This window comes from Dromaius novaehollandiae, chromosome 10 (genome assembly GCF_036370855.1).
Source record: "Dromaius novaehollandiae isolate bDroNov1 chromosome 10, bDroNov1.hap1, whole genome shotgun sequence".
Lineage (NCBI taxonomy): Eukaryota > Metazoa > Chordata > Aves > Casuariiformes > Dromaiidae > Dromaius > Dromaius novaehollandiae.
The window spans coordinates 11,145,348-11,160,108 of record NC_088107.1 but is presented as its reverse complement, the minus strand read 5'-3'; the positions used below and the strand labels follow the sequence as shown (position 1 = coordinate 11,160,108).

At 40.2% G+C, this 14,761-nt stretch overlaps 1 protein-coding gene across 10 annotated transcripts in view; it reads left to right on the top strand.

Moving 5' to 3' along the window:
* ADAMTSL3 (ADAMTS like 3) overlaps positions 1-14,761 on the top strand; it is a 200,811-nt gene that overhangs the window by 120,865 nt on the left and 65,185 nt on the right. For all 10 annotated transcript variants that reach the window (XM_064517288.1, XM_064517287.1, XM_064517290.1 and 7 more), the window contains one exon: positions 8,010-8,084. In XM_064517288.1, coding sequence (XP_064373358.1) covers positions 8,010-8,084 — 75 coding nt within the window. The remainder of the gene's footprint in view (positions 1-8,009; positions 8,085-14,761) is intronic.

Genomic DNA, 14,761 nt, shown 5'->3' with positions numbered 1-14,761 from the left:
ACAAACTGTCATTTCAAAAGTTCTTTATTTTTTCCACTAACACTTAATTGCCTTTGAAAGACAAAGTAAGTAAGACTTTGGCCAGCAAGCCAGATTCTAGCATTCTGGTAAAATGATTAAAGGTTTGACTAATGATATTCAAACAGAAAGTGTAATAGGTTGTAAAATGTACCGTCCCATCGGGAAATGAGATATCATGGGCCTGATGTTTCTAGTACTATGTGCATGGAACTCCCATTAACTTCACTGCACTTTGTGCACATGGAAAAATTGCAGGATTGGGCCCTGATGTCTGCTTTCTGCACTGTTATTGGCAAGAAAAGGTAGGAAAGTGTTCTGGTTCTGATACCAGGAATGAAGGTTGCAGGTTCTGACATTAACAGAGAATGAAGTTGAAGGCATAGACTTGACATAGGCTGGTCTTACTTGATTCTCAAAAGCTGTTTGATATTTGCAAGCTTTAACTTTCCTAGATTTTTACGAAAAGCTTCACATAAAACTTTTCAATCAGTTGATAGCTTTGTAACTATTCTCATTTCTTCATTTCATGTATTTGTTTTCTATGGCTCTGTGTAATTTATCGTGGGCCACTTACTGTCACATGTTTGTATGTTGTCATCCCCAAATATACTTCATTGAAAAACCTAATTTCTGTTTGCACATTTATCTAAATAGAGGTCTTCTGCCAGGGTGGTTATTCAGTGCCTTGGTATTCTGAGGTTCTCTGTACAGTGCCATCAGCTGGCTCAGTTTTGTGACAGCTTGGTACCTCATGTCTTTTACCCTCTTTGAAATCATTGTACATGGAGCTAGTAACCCTCATTCTCAAGACTGCCTGATATTTCAGCTTATATGAATGAGTTTTTGCAAAATTGAACACTTGGGTCAGAAACTTTCCATGCCAGGTGCTGAGTGTTTTGGAGAACTTTCAGCCAAAACAATTCAGCATATTCCAAGGACGTGGACAGAGAAAAACATGTTGTTTCCCACTGTCAAAACATTCCTGAAACCTTTTCTTTAATATGTCTTAACACCCCCTATTGTTGGACTTGATCACAGATCAGGGATTTGAAATTTGGCAGGCAATGGTCTTCTGGTCATGGACGGGTCTTTTGCAATATCTGTGAACATCAACACATATTTTACTGCAACCCCTTGCAAAAAAACCTTTCCTTCATGCTCTGTAGAGGCTTCATGGATGCTAACAGCTAATATTTCTGAAAAGTTTGTCTTTTTTTGAGTGTATTCTAGCTTGTCACATGTCAGTGTCCTACCCATACAAGACTGTATGTGTGCAATCTCCTTAGAATAAATTAAAATGTTCCTATTCCAGAGTTAAGCTGTTAAAAAGTGTCCTTGCAATTGTTCTTGCTTTCTGCTTTGCTGCAGTGTGGGATAGGCACCGCCGAATGCGCTTTCAGTGATGCCTCCAGCCTCATATTCAAGTGTTATGGAAGAGAGTTTGCAGGGAGCGTCTTACCCTCTCAAGCTTCAGACTTATGATGGGAGTAACGAGATCAAATGACGGCATGAGGAGAGGGAAAGACAAAATGAGACTAGCTGAACAGAAAAATTTGATGTTGTGACCCTAGGGTGAAAGTATGGCAGATAAGACAGATGTGACAAAGTGAGAGAAGGAGCTAGGGCTGATACATTGGGTCAAGAAACTACCAAAAGAAGATGGGAAGACAGATTAAACGAGGAATCTGGAGTGGGAGATGGAATCAGGAACATGGTGAGAGGAAGGGGAGAAATCAGTCGAATGTGGAGCCAGGAGAGGGAATTGGGACTGATTTGGCAGGAAGACTGTGTGTGGGGAGGGATAGAATTGCCAATATATTAGCACTTCAGTTTGGATAAGGAGTGTTTTTTGAAGCAAATCTCCAGATGGTCCCCATGTACTGCTCATCAGTTCACATCATAGAATGGTTTTGGAGATCATGAACTGGATTTTTTATTGGATGAAGCTGGGCTGGAAGCTGTGCCCCAGAAAAGCACCTAGTGGTCTCCAGCAGCTAATGCAGATGCAGTTCTTGGAACCAGACTAGAGTTAGTGTGAAGTAAACCACCTGAAATGTGTGTAGCATGGAGGCTGAATCTTCAGCACCAACTATTTTGGTTTACAAATCTGTTGCTGTTAAGTTGCACTGCTGGTGATGTAGGCGTAGCTGGATTTTTAAGGGAAACTGGAACTTGGCTGCCAAGCCAGAGGGAGAACTAGAACTATATTGCCAAGGACCCAGGTATGGAGGTGAAAATAAATAAATAAATAAATAAATGATCCTAAGGATAGGGCATAAAAGCATCTGACCATTCTGCTCTCAGCAAATAAATATGATGCCTATTAGTAGTGGGTCTGCCACATGTACTAGCATGAAAGAGTGCTCGTCTGCCCAGGTGATGAAAATCTCTGTTGCTCTGCTAACTCACATGGCAGAGGTCTGGCATGGAGCTGCAATTTCCACTCCGGATAACCTGTGCAGATAGCCTTGTAATGCTATATGAGGGAATTCCTCAGGATTTTCATTCATTTTTGAAGAATCTAGGAAATAAAATGCGCAAAGTTACGTCAAAGGGTGCTTTTAAAGTTACTAAAGCAAGCAACAGATAAAAAGGACAGCTAGAGTAAGAGTGGCCTATGCAGTTTTCGTTTAACCCCTGTGTATTAACAGATGTTAATGATGCTATTTGCAGGTCCTGCATCAGGCAATGCACAGGCTTAATAGTATGCATTTAGTTTTGGACTTGCATTTGTTTTCAGTGTATGGCTCCATGATTTATTTATTTGTTTATTTATTTATTTATTTTATTTACTTGAGATCCATTTCCTTGATGGGCTGCTAATTGTATGTCTTTGCACATAAAAAATGCAGAAGAGTTTTGCTGTTTTAGATGACAGCTCAAGTCATTCGATTATGGATTTTAAGTGGTAATGGATTCAACATCTCTGCACAAAAATTCCTTTAAAATAAAAAATTCATGATAGAATCAAGATAAGTGTAGCTCACAAACACCAACTTAGAAGTAAGTGTTCTGCATTTTAAATGTATTTATGTTTTACAGTTTAGTAGCTTTGTGTATCATTTGCCTGCTGTGCTCTATTACTGTAAATAATTTCAGTAGCTATTCCAGGGTCAAGGTCACCATCCAAATATATCATGGGATTCATGTGGAGCTTCATCTTAAACCAGTCATGACTTCTGGTCAAAGCTATCCTCTGAAACACGTCTAAAAGCTGCAAACACTTCAGCTTTCTTCAGTGGGCTGGGCAGTTATGAAGTCATGCAGTTTGTAGCAAAAATATTTCAAGTTACTAAGATTGAAAAGCATGCCTGCAAAGCCTGAAAATACTGAGATTTGTGTAATTCCCCATTAGAATGATGTCTGGAGTAGACTCTCTTTTCCACTGCATATTTTGGGTAGCTAATAAAGGAGGGGATGTTTCTATGTTCTCATGTGTACTTGGAGTCTCTGGTGAGGAGATTTTGGAACGTGATTGTTCTGTAGATACTTGGTGCTTTCTGTCCTCTCCAAACAATAATGTTCTCTAAGTCTGAGTAGCCAAGCTGTACTTTGCTTACTGCTCATCTAAATTTTCCCCAGTGCATACAGATTTTAGAAGAGGTGTCCAGAAGAAGTAATGAGTATATAATTAAAATGAGTTGAGGCCACACTGCCTGTCTCAAGAGCAGGTTACTACATGCTAGAAATATTTCCTCAACAGTGCAAGGAGTGGCAGCTCAGCCGAGGAGGCAGCCTGGAGACACAGGAGCAGCAACGAGGTGCAGAGGGGGACGGGGAGCTGGAGAGGACGAGGCTGGCAAGGGAAGGACTTGAGACAGAGGAAGGATGCACCCCGTACAGATTTGCCTAGGGTTGAGATGTGTAACTACTGCTGTTCTCAGTACCACTTAATTATTCAAGTGTCTTTTAAAGAGCGTATGTTAGGCTTTGCACACATTATTGTCATTAGACAGGTCAGCATACGAGCCAGCACCAGTATCTTCTGAAATGTGTGTAATGGCAGAGTAGGTGAGGGAGCCGCTGCAAGAAGACTGAACCTTTTGAGCTTTTCAGTCCTCTTTTGCTGACAGTTGTTGCTGGACTATGGTTCTTTGCATCGTGAGAGTGCACAGAGCCTTGAACCAGGCCTGGAGGACCGGTCAGATAAGTGCTGAGCAAATATGTGGAAAGAAACAGTTTTTATAGGCCTGAAATAAATCCTCTGCCCTGCTCTAAGAGAAGGGAGGAAAAAATCCCAACTGGCCTGTATGCGAAACAGTAAATGGGTCCGCCATGGCCACATGGAAAAATAAATAAAACCTGCTGAATTGGATTCAGCTCAGGAATGTGGCTCCTTTATTCTGATCCTGGGGATTAGCTCCCAGTCTTACCATAGTAGGGAGTCTGATCTTGCTCTCATTGAAATCCAAAATCTAAGTCCACATTAACACCATAGAAACAGGATCAAACCTTGCCATCTAAAGTAAAAGCAATCCAGGAGCTTAATCAGCAAGTGCTGTGTATAGCGTGGGGGGGGCGGGGGGGGGGTGCATGTGCACATGCGCTGGGAGAGTCCCAGGTATGAACAGGAGGCCCACTACAGCCAGGAGCAGGAGAAAGATGAGCCACGTCCCTCAGAAATCCATAAAGTGAGCAGCGTTACAACAGAGAGACTTACCTCACTCATATGTTTCTCAGTTTTTAATGTGAGCTTTATGACTCTAAAGTCAGATTTTACAGTCTAGCGTTCCTGCAAGTTCCAGATTATTTTTGGCTTATTTGTTTTCAGCTTTAGATGAAGGCTAGCAATTAACTTTCAAAGACATGTAAATAGTATAAGAAAAAGAAAAAAGACAATTGGAAATTCTACGTATGGATTTCAGCGTAGAAACTTCCCCTATGTCTTCGTAAGACTTCAACGCTTATAATAGCATTGATCCTATTGATTTGATGGGAAAAATACAGCCTGACAGAGGGTTGCTTTCCTTTAAGAATGTGAATTATATGGTTTCCACTGAGAAGCAGAGACCTTTTGAATATTTAGGTTTGGAGGTACACCTGGCTAATTCTAACTCACTTTTTGTATTAAGTTAAAGCTGTCATAAGGAGAATGTGAAGGAATCCCTTAGGTCAGCTCTATCCCATCCTCTTCCAATTCCCCATCTCCATTCAGAATTCCAAGAATCTCACTTTTATTTTTTCCCTGTAATTTACTTCATCTTTTGGAAAGACTGTGCTAGGATAGTCATCTCTGCCAGGTTACAAGTATCTCCTGCTGTCAGCCTTCTTGACTGTTCTGTGGGCCTGCAAAGGTGGAACATTGTTGTGCTGGTGAGCTTCATCTCCTCTAATACAAATAAAATGCTTGCTGGTAGTATTTTCTCCACCACAGAGAAACAGCAAATTTAGCACCCCCGTGAGACTTTTGGACCACGTTGGAGAGTGCTTCGGTGAGGGTGGAACGTCTGTAGCACTGCTAAAGGAATGCGAAGCATCCGGGAAAGGGAGCCGGCCTGCCGAGGCGAGCTGGGCTTGGTGAGGAGGAGGAGGAAGCGTGGCAGAGTGACCCTGGTTGTTCTCAAAAGCAGCAGCCTTGCACGTGCCTCTGTGCATCTGCGATTCTGGGCCTCGTCCGCTAAGTGCCGAGTGCCCTTGGATCCACTTCAAGACAGCGGTTGCGTGGATTCAGGACTGTTCACAAGCAGGCTCCTGTTCGAGGCTGCGTGCCGTAGGGGCTGGTTGGTTGTCGAGAAGGGATACGATCCCTGACCAAGTAGGAACACGTGGGCCCCGCAAACCTGCTTTCGCTCCAGTGCTGTAGGGCACATGTGAATTCAGTAGTTATTTCCTTACTTTAAAGATATACACATCCATTACCTTCTGGCTATCTTTAGCAATTCGCCTGATGAAAAACCAAGATGCAAGAAGATATTAAGTGGTTCAGTAGTTAATGCTTTTTCCAGGGCTCCTTAACTATATGATTGTTCTTACTGTAGTATTTTGCACTCTGGTGGAATACCCAAGTATGAAATTAATAAAGATCATATTTTATTACATCCAAAATAAATTGTTATATTTAAATGACCTTCCTAGAAATTGGCGATATAAAAACTGTAACATAAGAAGGTGTTTATTTCAGAAAAAATAATTGCAGTATTTGCTTGAACTATCCTGAACACTTGGCAGAATTTCATACTTATGCTAAGGAGATGTAAACCAGAAGCTGATAATTTAGCATCTACTATAAAAGGGTCTGGCTTGCAGTAGAAAGAAACATTCTTCAACTATTTTTTATTTAAAAACTAAACTGAAATATTCTTCCTCAAAGTATTATATGAGTAATTCTGGAGCAATGTATCACTGACCTTGAGCTAACATTATTTTCTGAACTTGCAAGAGTGAAATCCCTCTGCACTAGCCCTTAGCATAGACAGGCATCTGAAAGAATGAAAATAATTGACTGCCACATTTCATTGTTTCCATAGGTTTTTGGCAAAATTGCTGTTATTTGCTGGGAGAAACTGACAATGTGCTTTTCCTAAAATGCTTGTGGTTTTGTGATTAATTTACAGGATGTTTTTCCTTTACATTATCAGGGCAAAAAGCAAAATGTCCATGGTCTCGCAGTGGAAAGGCCGTTGGTTAGATAGTATTTGGTCAGCTTAGAAGCCTTACTGACTTTTCATAGATTTCCTCAGCCTCAGTTACATTGCTGGAAGTTTCTGAGGGCTCACTGTAAAGACAGAGATTTCCTGGAGAAGCAAGAGGAGCTTTTCCCTGTTAGTGCTGTTCACAGCATGTAATTTGGTAGTATCTTGAAGGCTGTGCGAGTCCCTGGCTTCCTTGCTCTGCAGACCTCTCCTTGTCCCTCACCCCCAGGCAGATGAAGTCTGTGTTCTTCCTTATCCTTACATTGGCTTAGACAAATCCAGCTTTGGACCCGGTTCCCGCTCTTGCTGTGTTTCCTCGCAGGTCTCTGATACGGCATGCTGTGTTAGTCCCCCCGGGGCAGGGCGCAGGGCTCGGCAGGGCGTACCAGCGGAAGGCCCCGGGTGCCGGGGCCGGCTTGCAGCTGGGCCGTGGTGGACGCGGGAGGCCGCGTGGGGACTCCTCTCATCCGTGTGTGGATAACCCCTCCGGGCACGGTGCCTGTCCCTTCCTGAGAGTACTGCGCACGGCAGCCTGAAGCACCCCAGTCTATTGATTTGGCTGTTAACTCAGTTTGTTTGGGCAAAGCATCAATTTACTACCTTTGACGTGGAAAATAATAACTCTTGTCCTTTGTAAAATGCCCTGAAGTAAGTGTGTTTTACGTTTATATTTCAAGAGGCCATTCAGGCAGCCAAAAGCCATTTTGTATTGACATGTCCGATTCAGGGCTGGTTTGGTTTATGGTAAGTTTTAATTTGGGGCTCTTACTGGAAGGAATGATCTTATACGGTAAATTAGATGCAGACACTGTTATAATATATATATTATAGCAAATATATATTTGCTCTTAACTGGTCTGTAATTGGTTAAGGGTTAGTGTTAAGAAGATGATTTCTTTCCTGTAAGTCCTGCCACTTATTAAGGCTGTGACCTGCGGCAGGAAATGAGGTGTGGGCAAAATGCAGCAGCACAGCTGCAGGGTTTTGTAAGGGGAAGTACTGCTTAGCAGATTCCTTAAATCAGCTCAGTGATTAGGAAATAAAACTGGGACAACAGAGTGTAAATATATCCCTAATACACTACTGAAATGCCAGTGTTGTTTTTTTCTTAAAGCAGATAATTTTCCAATAATGAGAAAGATTTGCAAGTCTACGTGTAGGTCTTAATAGCTGCATAGTATAGCAAACAGACTCAGTATACTGTACTTAATAAAATAACATGATTATTTTTAATAGAAAAATTGTGGAACCTATTAAATATTTTTGAGACACATTTGACAGTTTTCAGTCTAGTTATGTGATGTGCAAATTCCCTGGTGCAATATAACTTCTAAAACAGTTGTTTAATTTTCCTAGGGGAAGAGACAGTGATTGCTGTACCGCATGGGAGTCGCAGTGTGAGAATTACGCTGAAAGGACCAGCGCACCTTGGTATGAGTGAGCTGTTTCATCTATTTATTAATAGGCAGAAGATAAAAACAGAACCTTGTATTTGACCCATCCTAACTTTGGGAATGTGAGTAAGATCATTACTTCCATTCCTCTTCCCATCTTTAATATCCAGCCTGGAGATATTCCTACAGGAGGACATTGGAAGACTACTTAGTAAAAAGAAATTGTACTGGTGGTTTCTTATACAAGAATTACTTGGTTTAGATCTTACTTACAGTTAAGAAATACAAAATAAGGTACACTCCTACATGCAAACAATTCCATTGAAATTGCTTTCAAAGTGTTATGTGTGGGTCTTGGATCAAAAGCACTTTGTGTAACGCAGTGCTAGATTTCTGTGGAAGACCAAAATGACAAGCTGCTGGGGGCGGCTCCATGCCTTTGGGAAGCCAGCCGTGCGAGTTAGTTCCCTCTGCATCTTGGAACTGTTCTGTGATGTTGAAAGCTTGAGTGATTGTGGACACCTGTGGGCATGATCCTGCCAGGTGTTGGCCATGTTAGCCCTGATTCAGCCAAGCACTTAAGTGCGTACTTACCACTGGGTATGTAAATAGTCTAATTGAAATCAAGCCCTAGACCTGGCAGCTAATAAAGCAACACAGTCAGGGAGAATTGTTTGAGCAACGGTAAAAATGGTCCAAGTAAAATAAGGTAAGGTAAACAAGATAAGTAAAATAATCTGCACAAGTCCTGTTCCCATTTAATACATTACATTGCAATAAATTAATGTTATTTACCTATGATGTGTGAAAGATAGCTTGCTATTCTGTCAGTCATTTGTTTCCTAATATTTTCTGTGAGGCTGATGGTAGTATATAATGTTATTTCTTTACCATAGGCCTATTTTAGATATAGAACTTATCAGTTCAATGACAAGTGAGACTGCTGTGACAAACACCGAAATAAACCATTCATGTAACATTATTTTATTTTAAAAATATTTTATTAAGGAAACTGAAGGCCTCAGTCTGAATTATAGAAATAAAAAGGGACTCTTACTGCTGTGAGGTGGGTAAACAGCAAGGATGATACATATTTTACTTCAAGATTGCTCATGATATTTGTATTTACCTTGAAGATGTTATCATTTAATTTCAAAGAAAAAATTGAATAAGAATTGCATTTTAGAGCAGCTTTGGAGTGACTGGTAGCTCCTAGATATAACACCAATATCACCAATTTGCAAAGCAGAACTTATCTTGACATAAATGATATTCATGTAAAACTGTTGCAAGCGATATATATAGAGAAGTGATCCTGGCTAGTTCAGGTCGGGACTCTTGTTTTCCACCCCTGTTTTGGTCTTTTTTAATTAGTTCTGCAGAAGGAAGTTGTTATTTTAGCTTCATATGAAAAAAAGTACTAGATTTGGTGGCTCCTGGGGGATTTCTGGAAAGCTCCTGAGGAATGCAGCAGCTCTTTACGGAGTACAGAGTGCTCCTGGCTTCCTACCCAGGGTGGCTCCGTGAAGAAGCTGTGGCTTGGCATTACCTTTGCTAGCTAGGTCTTCAGCTGCAAGAGAGTCGTGAAATGTTCCTTTAACCCCAGCACATCTGCCTCTAAAGCTGTGAGGATTTAGATGTTTGTCACTTAAAATGTTTAAAGTGACAAAGGTTAAAAACAACTGAGAGCTGTTGGGGGAAAAAAACAAAAGACCCCTCTCCCACTCCCCGAAAGAAATTTGCATTGCTTCATAGTCAGATCTGCAAGAACCTATATTCTCGGGGATGCGCTTTGGGGCAGTTTGCTTGTCCTCCTTTCTGCCTCTTTATATATTCTTGGCTGTTGTATTTGTCACTTATGCACAGTGCCAAGTGGTCTTTGATCTGCAGCTTCATTGATTTCAGCGGGAGTGCACCCGTGTAACTAAAGGCAGAATTTCAAAAGTAATTACAGGCTCCATTTGTCAGAGTCATTCTGCCTGATTTGCGAGGAAGTGAATCTAACAGGTAGGGTAGGGACTGCTTATTGGAGAATTTTATGCTGCCTCCTGTTGCCAAAACATGAATGCTCTTCATGTGCTGCTACTTCAGCAGCAGTAGCAAATGCCCAAAGAGCACTGCAGAGCATCTGGCTCTTTTCCGTTCGTCCTGTTTTTTTTTTTTTTTTTTTTTTTTTAATGCTTCATCCTGGGCTTTATGATATGTTCTTGTTCCAGGGGAACACAGCTGCTGGATTAATCAAAAATGGAAATCTGGTTGGAGATGTAGCACATAACAGAACTGCAACAAATAAATGCTCTGAACATTGTTTTACAGTCAGCAGCTTAATGTTTTAGGAAAGACTGCATTTCTTTGTAGCTGGTAGGAATAAGGGCTTTTTCGTGTGTGTATAGAGACTTTAAGACAGGCAACAGATACATCAAAGGCCATAGGCGTTCCACTGAGCTGTTGTTTTTACACATGGGTCCCTTGTTCACCGTTGTGTGCTTGAGTTTTGTGAATGATTCAGTGGAAAATAACAAAACAATTGGTACCAAATTGGTTATGAATAGAATGTTTCACTGTTTTGGTTTTGCTTTTGATTTGGACTAAATTACAGCTTTTCTAGCAGTTGTTTTAAGAGCATTAGAATCAAAAGAGAGACTGAAAGTTCCCTGAAAATAATCCTCCAGCAGAAGAAACAGGAAAACCAGAAGCTAATATTTTTACAAGTGGCTAATGCTAGATAACTGAGTTCATGAACTTAGGGAGGTTAAACTTCACTAAAAAGAAATGAAAATCTTTTCCCCTTTTTGTCAGTTCTTCTCCCCTTGCAGTGATTTGCATTACTTGACAGTAAGTGGCTACACATCTAAACACTGCTTTGTTTTTTGGTGATTACTAAGAAGAGAACAGTGTTGCTTCCTTCTCAAAAAGAACATATGTTTTATTTTGGGCCCCCATCCTGTGCTATCTACAAATAAACCACACAGAAGAGAGAACTTTTGAATACCAGTATGATTTGTCCCTTCTTGCACTGGGAGCAGGAACCAAATCCCTGGGAACTCCAGCTATACATCCCTATGTAGATGATGAGATATCTGCAGAGGGGCCTGCCACTGAGAGGATGGGAAGCTCTTGCAAAGGGTCTTCCATCTACAGCTGGGCAAGGAATTTCTGTGGAGAAAGCAAATTTTCCATTATAACAGAGGAAAAAGAACATAGCAGGGAAAATAACACAGAGTAATAGTTTTAGGTCTTTGGCACCAGTGATTACCCAGCTAGGCACAAAACCAGGTGCGTACCCATTCCCAGCCTTGGAGAATTCCCTGTCCCTAAGACTCTGCACAACTGGAGTTGTAAAGACCTCTCTTTTCCTTACCTTAGGATCAGGAAACTTACTCCTGAAGTCAAACTTCCCATTTTTATCCCAGGATTGCAGGGCCCTGCAGGAGGAATACTTTTTTGGTGAATTCTTTTCTAAATCTTTCCGATCGGCCAGTTGGTGAAACCTTGGCTCCCAGTTACTGCACTGAAATCAGTGAAGTGCTGCTTTGGGGATCTGCTCCCTGCTAAGAATAAGCAGTTCACAGTCCAGCTCTTGTTGTTGTCTGACTCTCTATGTACACTGAACTCTTCATGTTATAGTATTAACTATAAGAAAATTCTAAATATATATTTTTGCAAATAGACATTTACTGGAACTTGTTGGAAGGTTACTTGTAGATACTTCCAGATGGTTAGATATTAGTCTGAAAAATAACAAATTACCTGCACATTAATAAAGTTATATTACAGCATTACATATGTTGGATGCTTGGCTTCACTCTGTTTTGGAAGCCTGTGATGACAAGCCCTGGATAAGACTGATTAGGAATATATTGCCTTTGAGGTTAACTTGTTGCGCTTCATCTCTCTGTGTGACACACTTCTGGGAAAAAATGAGTAGTTGTTCTAGGCTTTGCTGACTCCTCCTCCAGAGATACAGGCTGTGTCTGCCTAGCTAGACCTTGCAAATAAGTAAATTCTTTGGATTCAGATCTAGTTTAGCTCTAACATAAAAATAGGTCATCTCTCAGTGAGTTATCATATTGTTGGTTCCTGGACAATATTCTTTGTTTCTGCTTAGAAAAATATATTTTTTTATAAAGAAAAGTAGCAGACTGTAAAATGAGGCAGCACAGGTCACTAAATTAACATCTAACATCTGTTTGCAACAGCCATTCTTCTCCACTTGCAGTGATTTGCATTATTTGCCACTAAGTCCTGTATTTCTGAGTATCCCATTGACTTCATGTGGACTTGGAGGTACTTGAGATATTTCCTGATTTGATTCTTATTCAAGCAATAAAATGACAGAATAGCAGGCGCCATTTACCAATACTTATGTTAACCAGTGTGAGTTTGAGGTCAAGGCTTCTAGCAACTTAATCCGAGGATCATGAGTTTAGGATATTTAAAAGATTGTTTTGTAGTACAATTGAAGAAAAAAACATCCAATGAAAATGACAAACAAAAATATGTAGTAATCATCTATGTATTTGTTGCTTTTTCTGTGATTTGTTTAGATATATATGTTCCTAATGGTATCTGTTTGGTCCTAATGGAAATGCTTTGGTAATCGGAGCACTTTGATTCCCAGATGTTTTTTTTAATTATGTATGTTTCTTTGACAAAGTGCATGTGACTTACAGTTAGATTCCTACCCAATGACCAAGGTCAAACTGTTTTCTGGAAACATATCCTTTAAATTTCTTCCTAGCCATGTATGGGATCCCTGTTGTACTCGGGAGAATAGTGGAGCCTAATATTTAGAAACCTGCGATAATGCTGTGAGTACCTTTTCAAGGAAGTGTTGTTTTCTATGGGAATGGCATCACTCTTTTTGTTGGACGTGCTCCAGAATGGATTTGTGTTTTAGAAGATCTTAATGAAGAAAACACTAATGATGCTCCTGGAGTGTAGCCGTCAGAGTATGTTTTCAGTGTGGGTACAAAGAGATGTGCTTAACCTAAATTAGGTAAACTTAATTAGCTAACTCGGTTTAAATACCAAAAAAGGTAAGATAGTTGGAGAAAGAGGGTATTTCCAGCTCAGTGTCATCAAAAGGTTCCTTTTAATTAGACTTGAGCACATCTGAGATCTCAAGGTTCAAAACCCAAAGTACTGTGGCTTTTCTGCTGTTTTAACCAGCTATGATAACTAACGTGGATGAAGAATAGGCCGTATTTTACAATTGTGCCATTTCTCTATATAGGATATGACAGCCATTCTAGTGTCATTATTTAGGCCATAGGTATGCCTCTAGCATTAAGCCTCTGCCACACAAAGCTGAATTTTTTTTCTTGCTTACTAAAAACAATTAGTAACGTAGTTCTAGGAAGCTGGCTTCTCCAGGAGCAGATGCCCCGAAGGCAATCACAGTTGCACAGTAATGGTAACTCCTTACATGACTTTAATACAGACAGAACAGTAAGTAAAACCTTTATTGTAAAACACAATATGGGATTTACTGCAATGAGTGACAGCACTTTCATGGCTAGATGGCCCTCGAAATCCCTTTCCTGCAAAATTGCCAGATTTTAACATTAATCTTTTAAAAACATAGTTTACGATTCTGTATTTAAAAATGACATTTAGCATATCTTTAGTTTCCCTTGTTCCTGCAGAGTTTGTAAGGGAGTACTGCTGGATTTAATTTCAGTAATAGGATTAGGAAATAAATACCTGATCCTGTTCTGTTGAGGTAAATGGCAAAACCCTGCACCTCTTCCATGAAACAGGATTAGGTGCTATTTCATGAAATAATCTAACTCCTAGAACTTAGCAGCCTTTGTAAGTGCTTAACAAGTTATTTCTAACCCATCATCACAATGAGACTTATCTTACAAAGTATCTTTTCCGTTATTCAGCATTGCCTTACACCATTTTTATATGAACTCATTATTCTTGAAATCGTGAGCAGAATTGTGTTGGCCCAAGTCGTGTTACAGGCAGTTTCTGTGCAACAATCTTTACATAGCGCTGTCAGCATACTTCATTTGTTACTTGAGATCCTACTGCATTCGCAAGACTTTCTTGAAAGGAATCTGAAAAATGGCTATGAATCATTGAAAACACTTTCTTTTTTTTTGTATGTGGACTCACGAGGAGCTAGGTTGAATTCTCCAAACTCATTTCTTCTTGGGATATATTCAGAATTTTAATCCAGATTTGGGAGAGCTTCTGAATTCACTGTGCCATCTGAACTGCAATTACTGTTCTTGAAAGGTCAAGGAATTGTATGTGCTTGTCAGCAATGTGGTGTTCTTAAGAATTACTGTGGAGTTAATTTTATCATGTAAGACATCTGTTGATTCCCAAAGCATATGTGGAATTTCAAATCACTTCAAAGACTTAATGCATTTTTATATGTGTTCATCAAGGCTCCAAAAGGGCAAATTCCATTATCTCAGACCAGCTCTAAAAGCTATTCAATGCAGTTACCTCCCCCCCCTTTTTTTTAATGTATGAGTCTTGCTTAGAGGAAAGTTTGTCCCTTCCTGTGACTAGCAGCTGTTTTCTGCCATTGCTGATTGCTGAAGGGCAATGTGCCTGTGAACTTATTCATCAAATGAAAGGAGTCCTTCCTAATTTTAAGGATGTCCCTTTAGCTGTTTTCATAAGTCAGTCTGGAAAGAGAAGAAGTGACAAGGGGGAATCTTTCCATGAGAGGAATTGCACTAGCATCCTCTT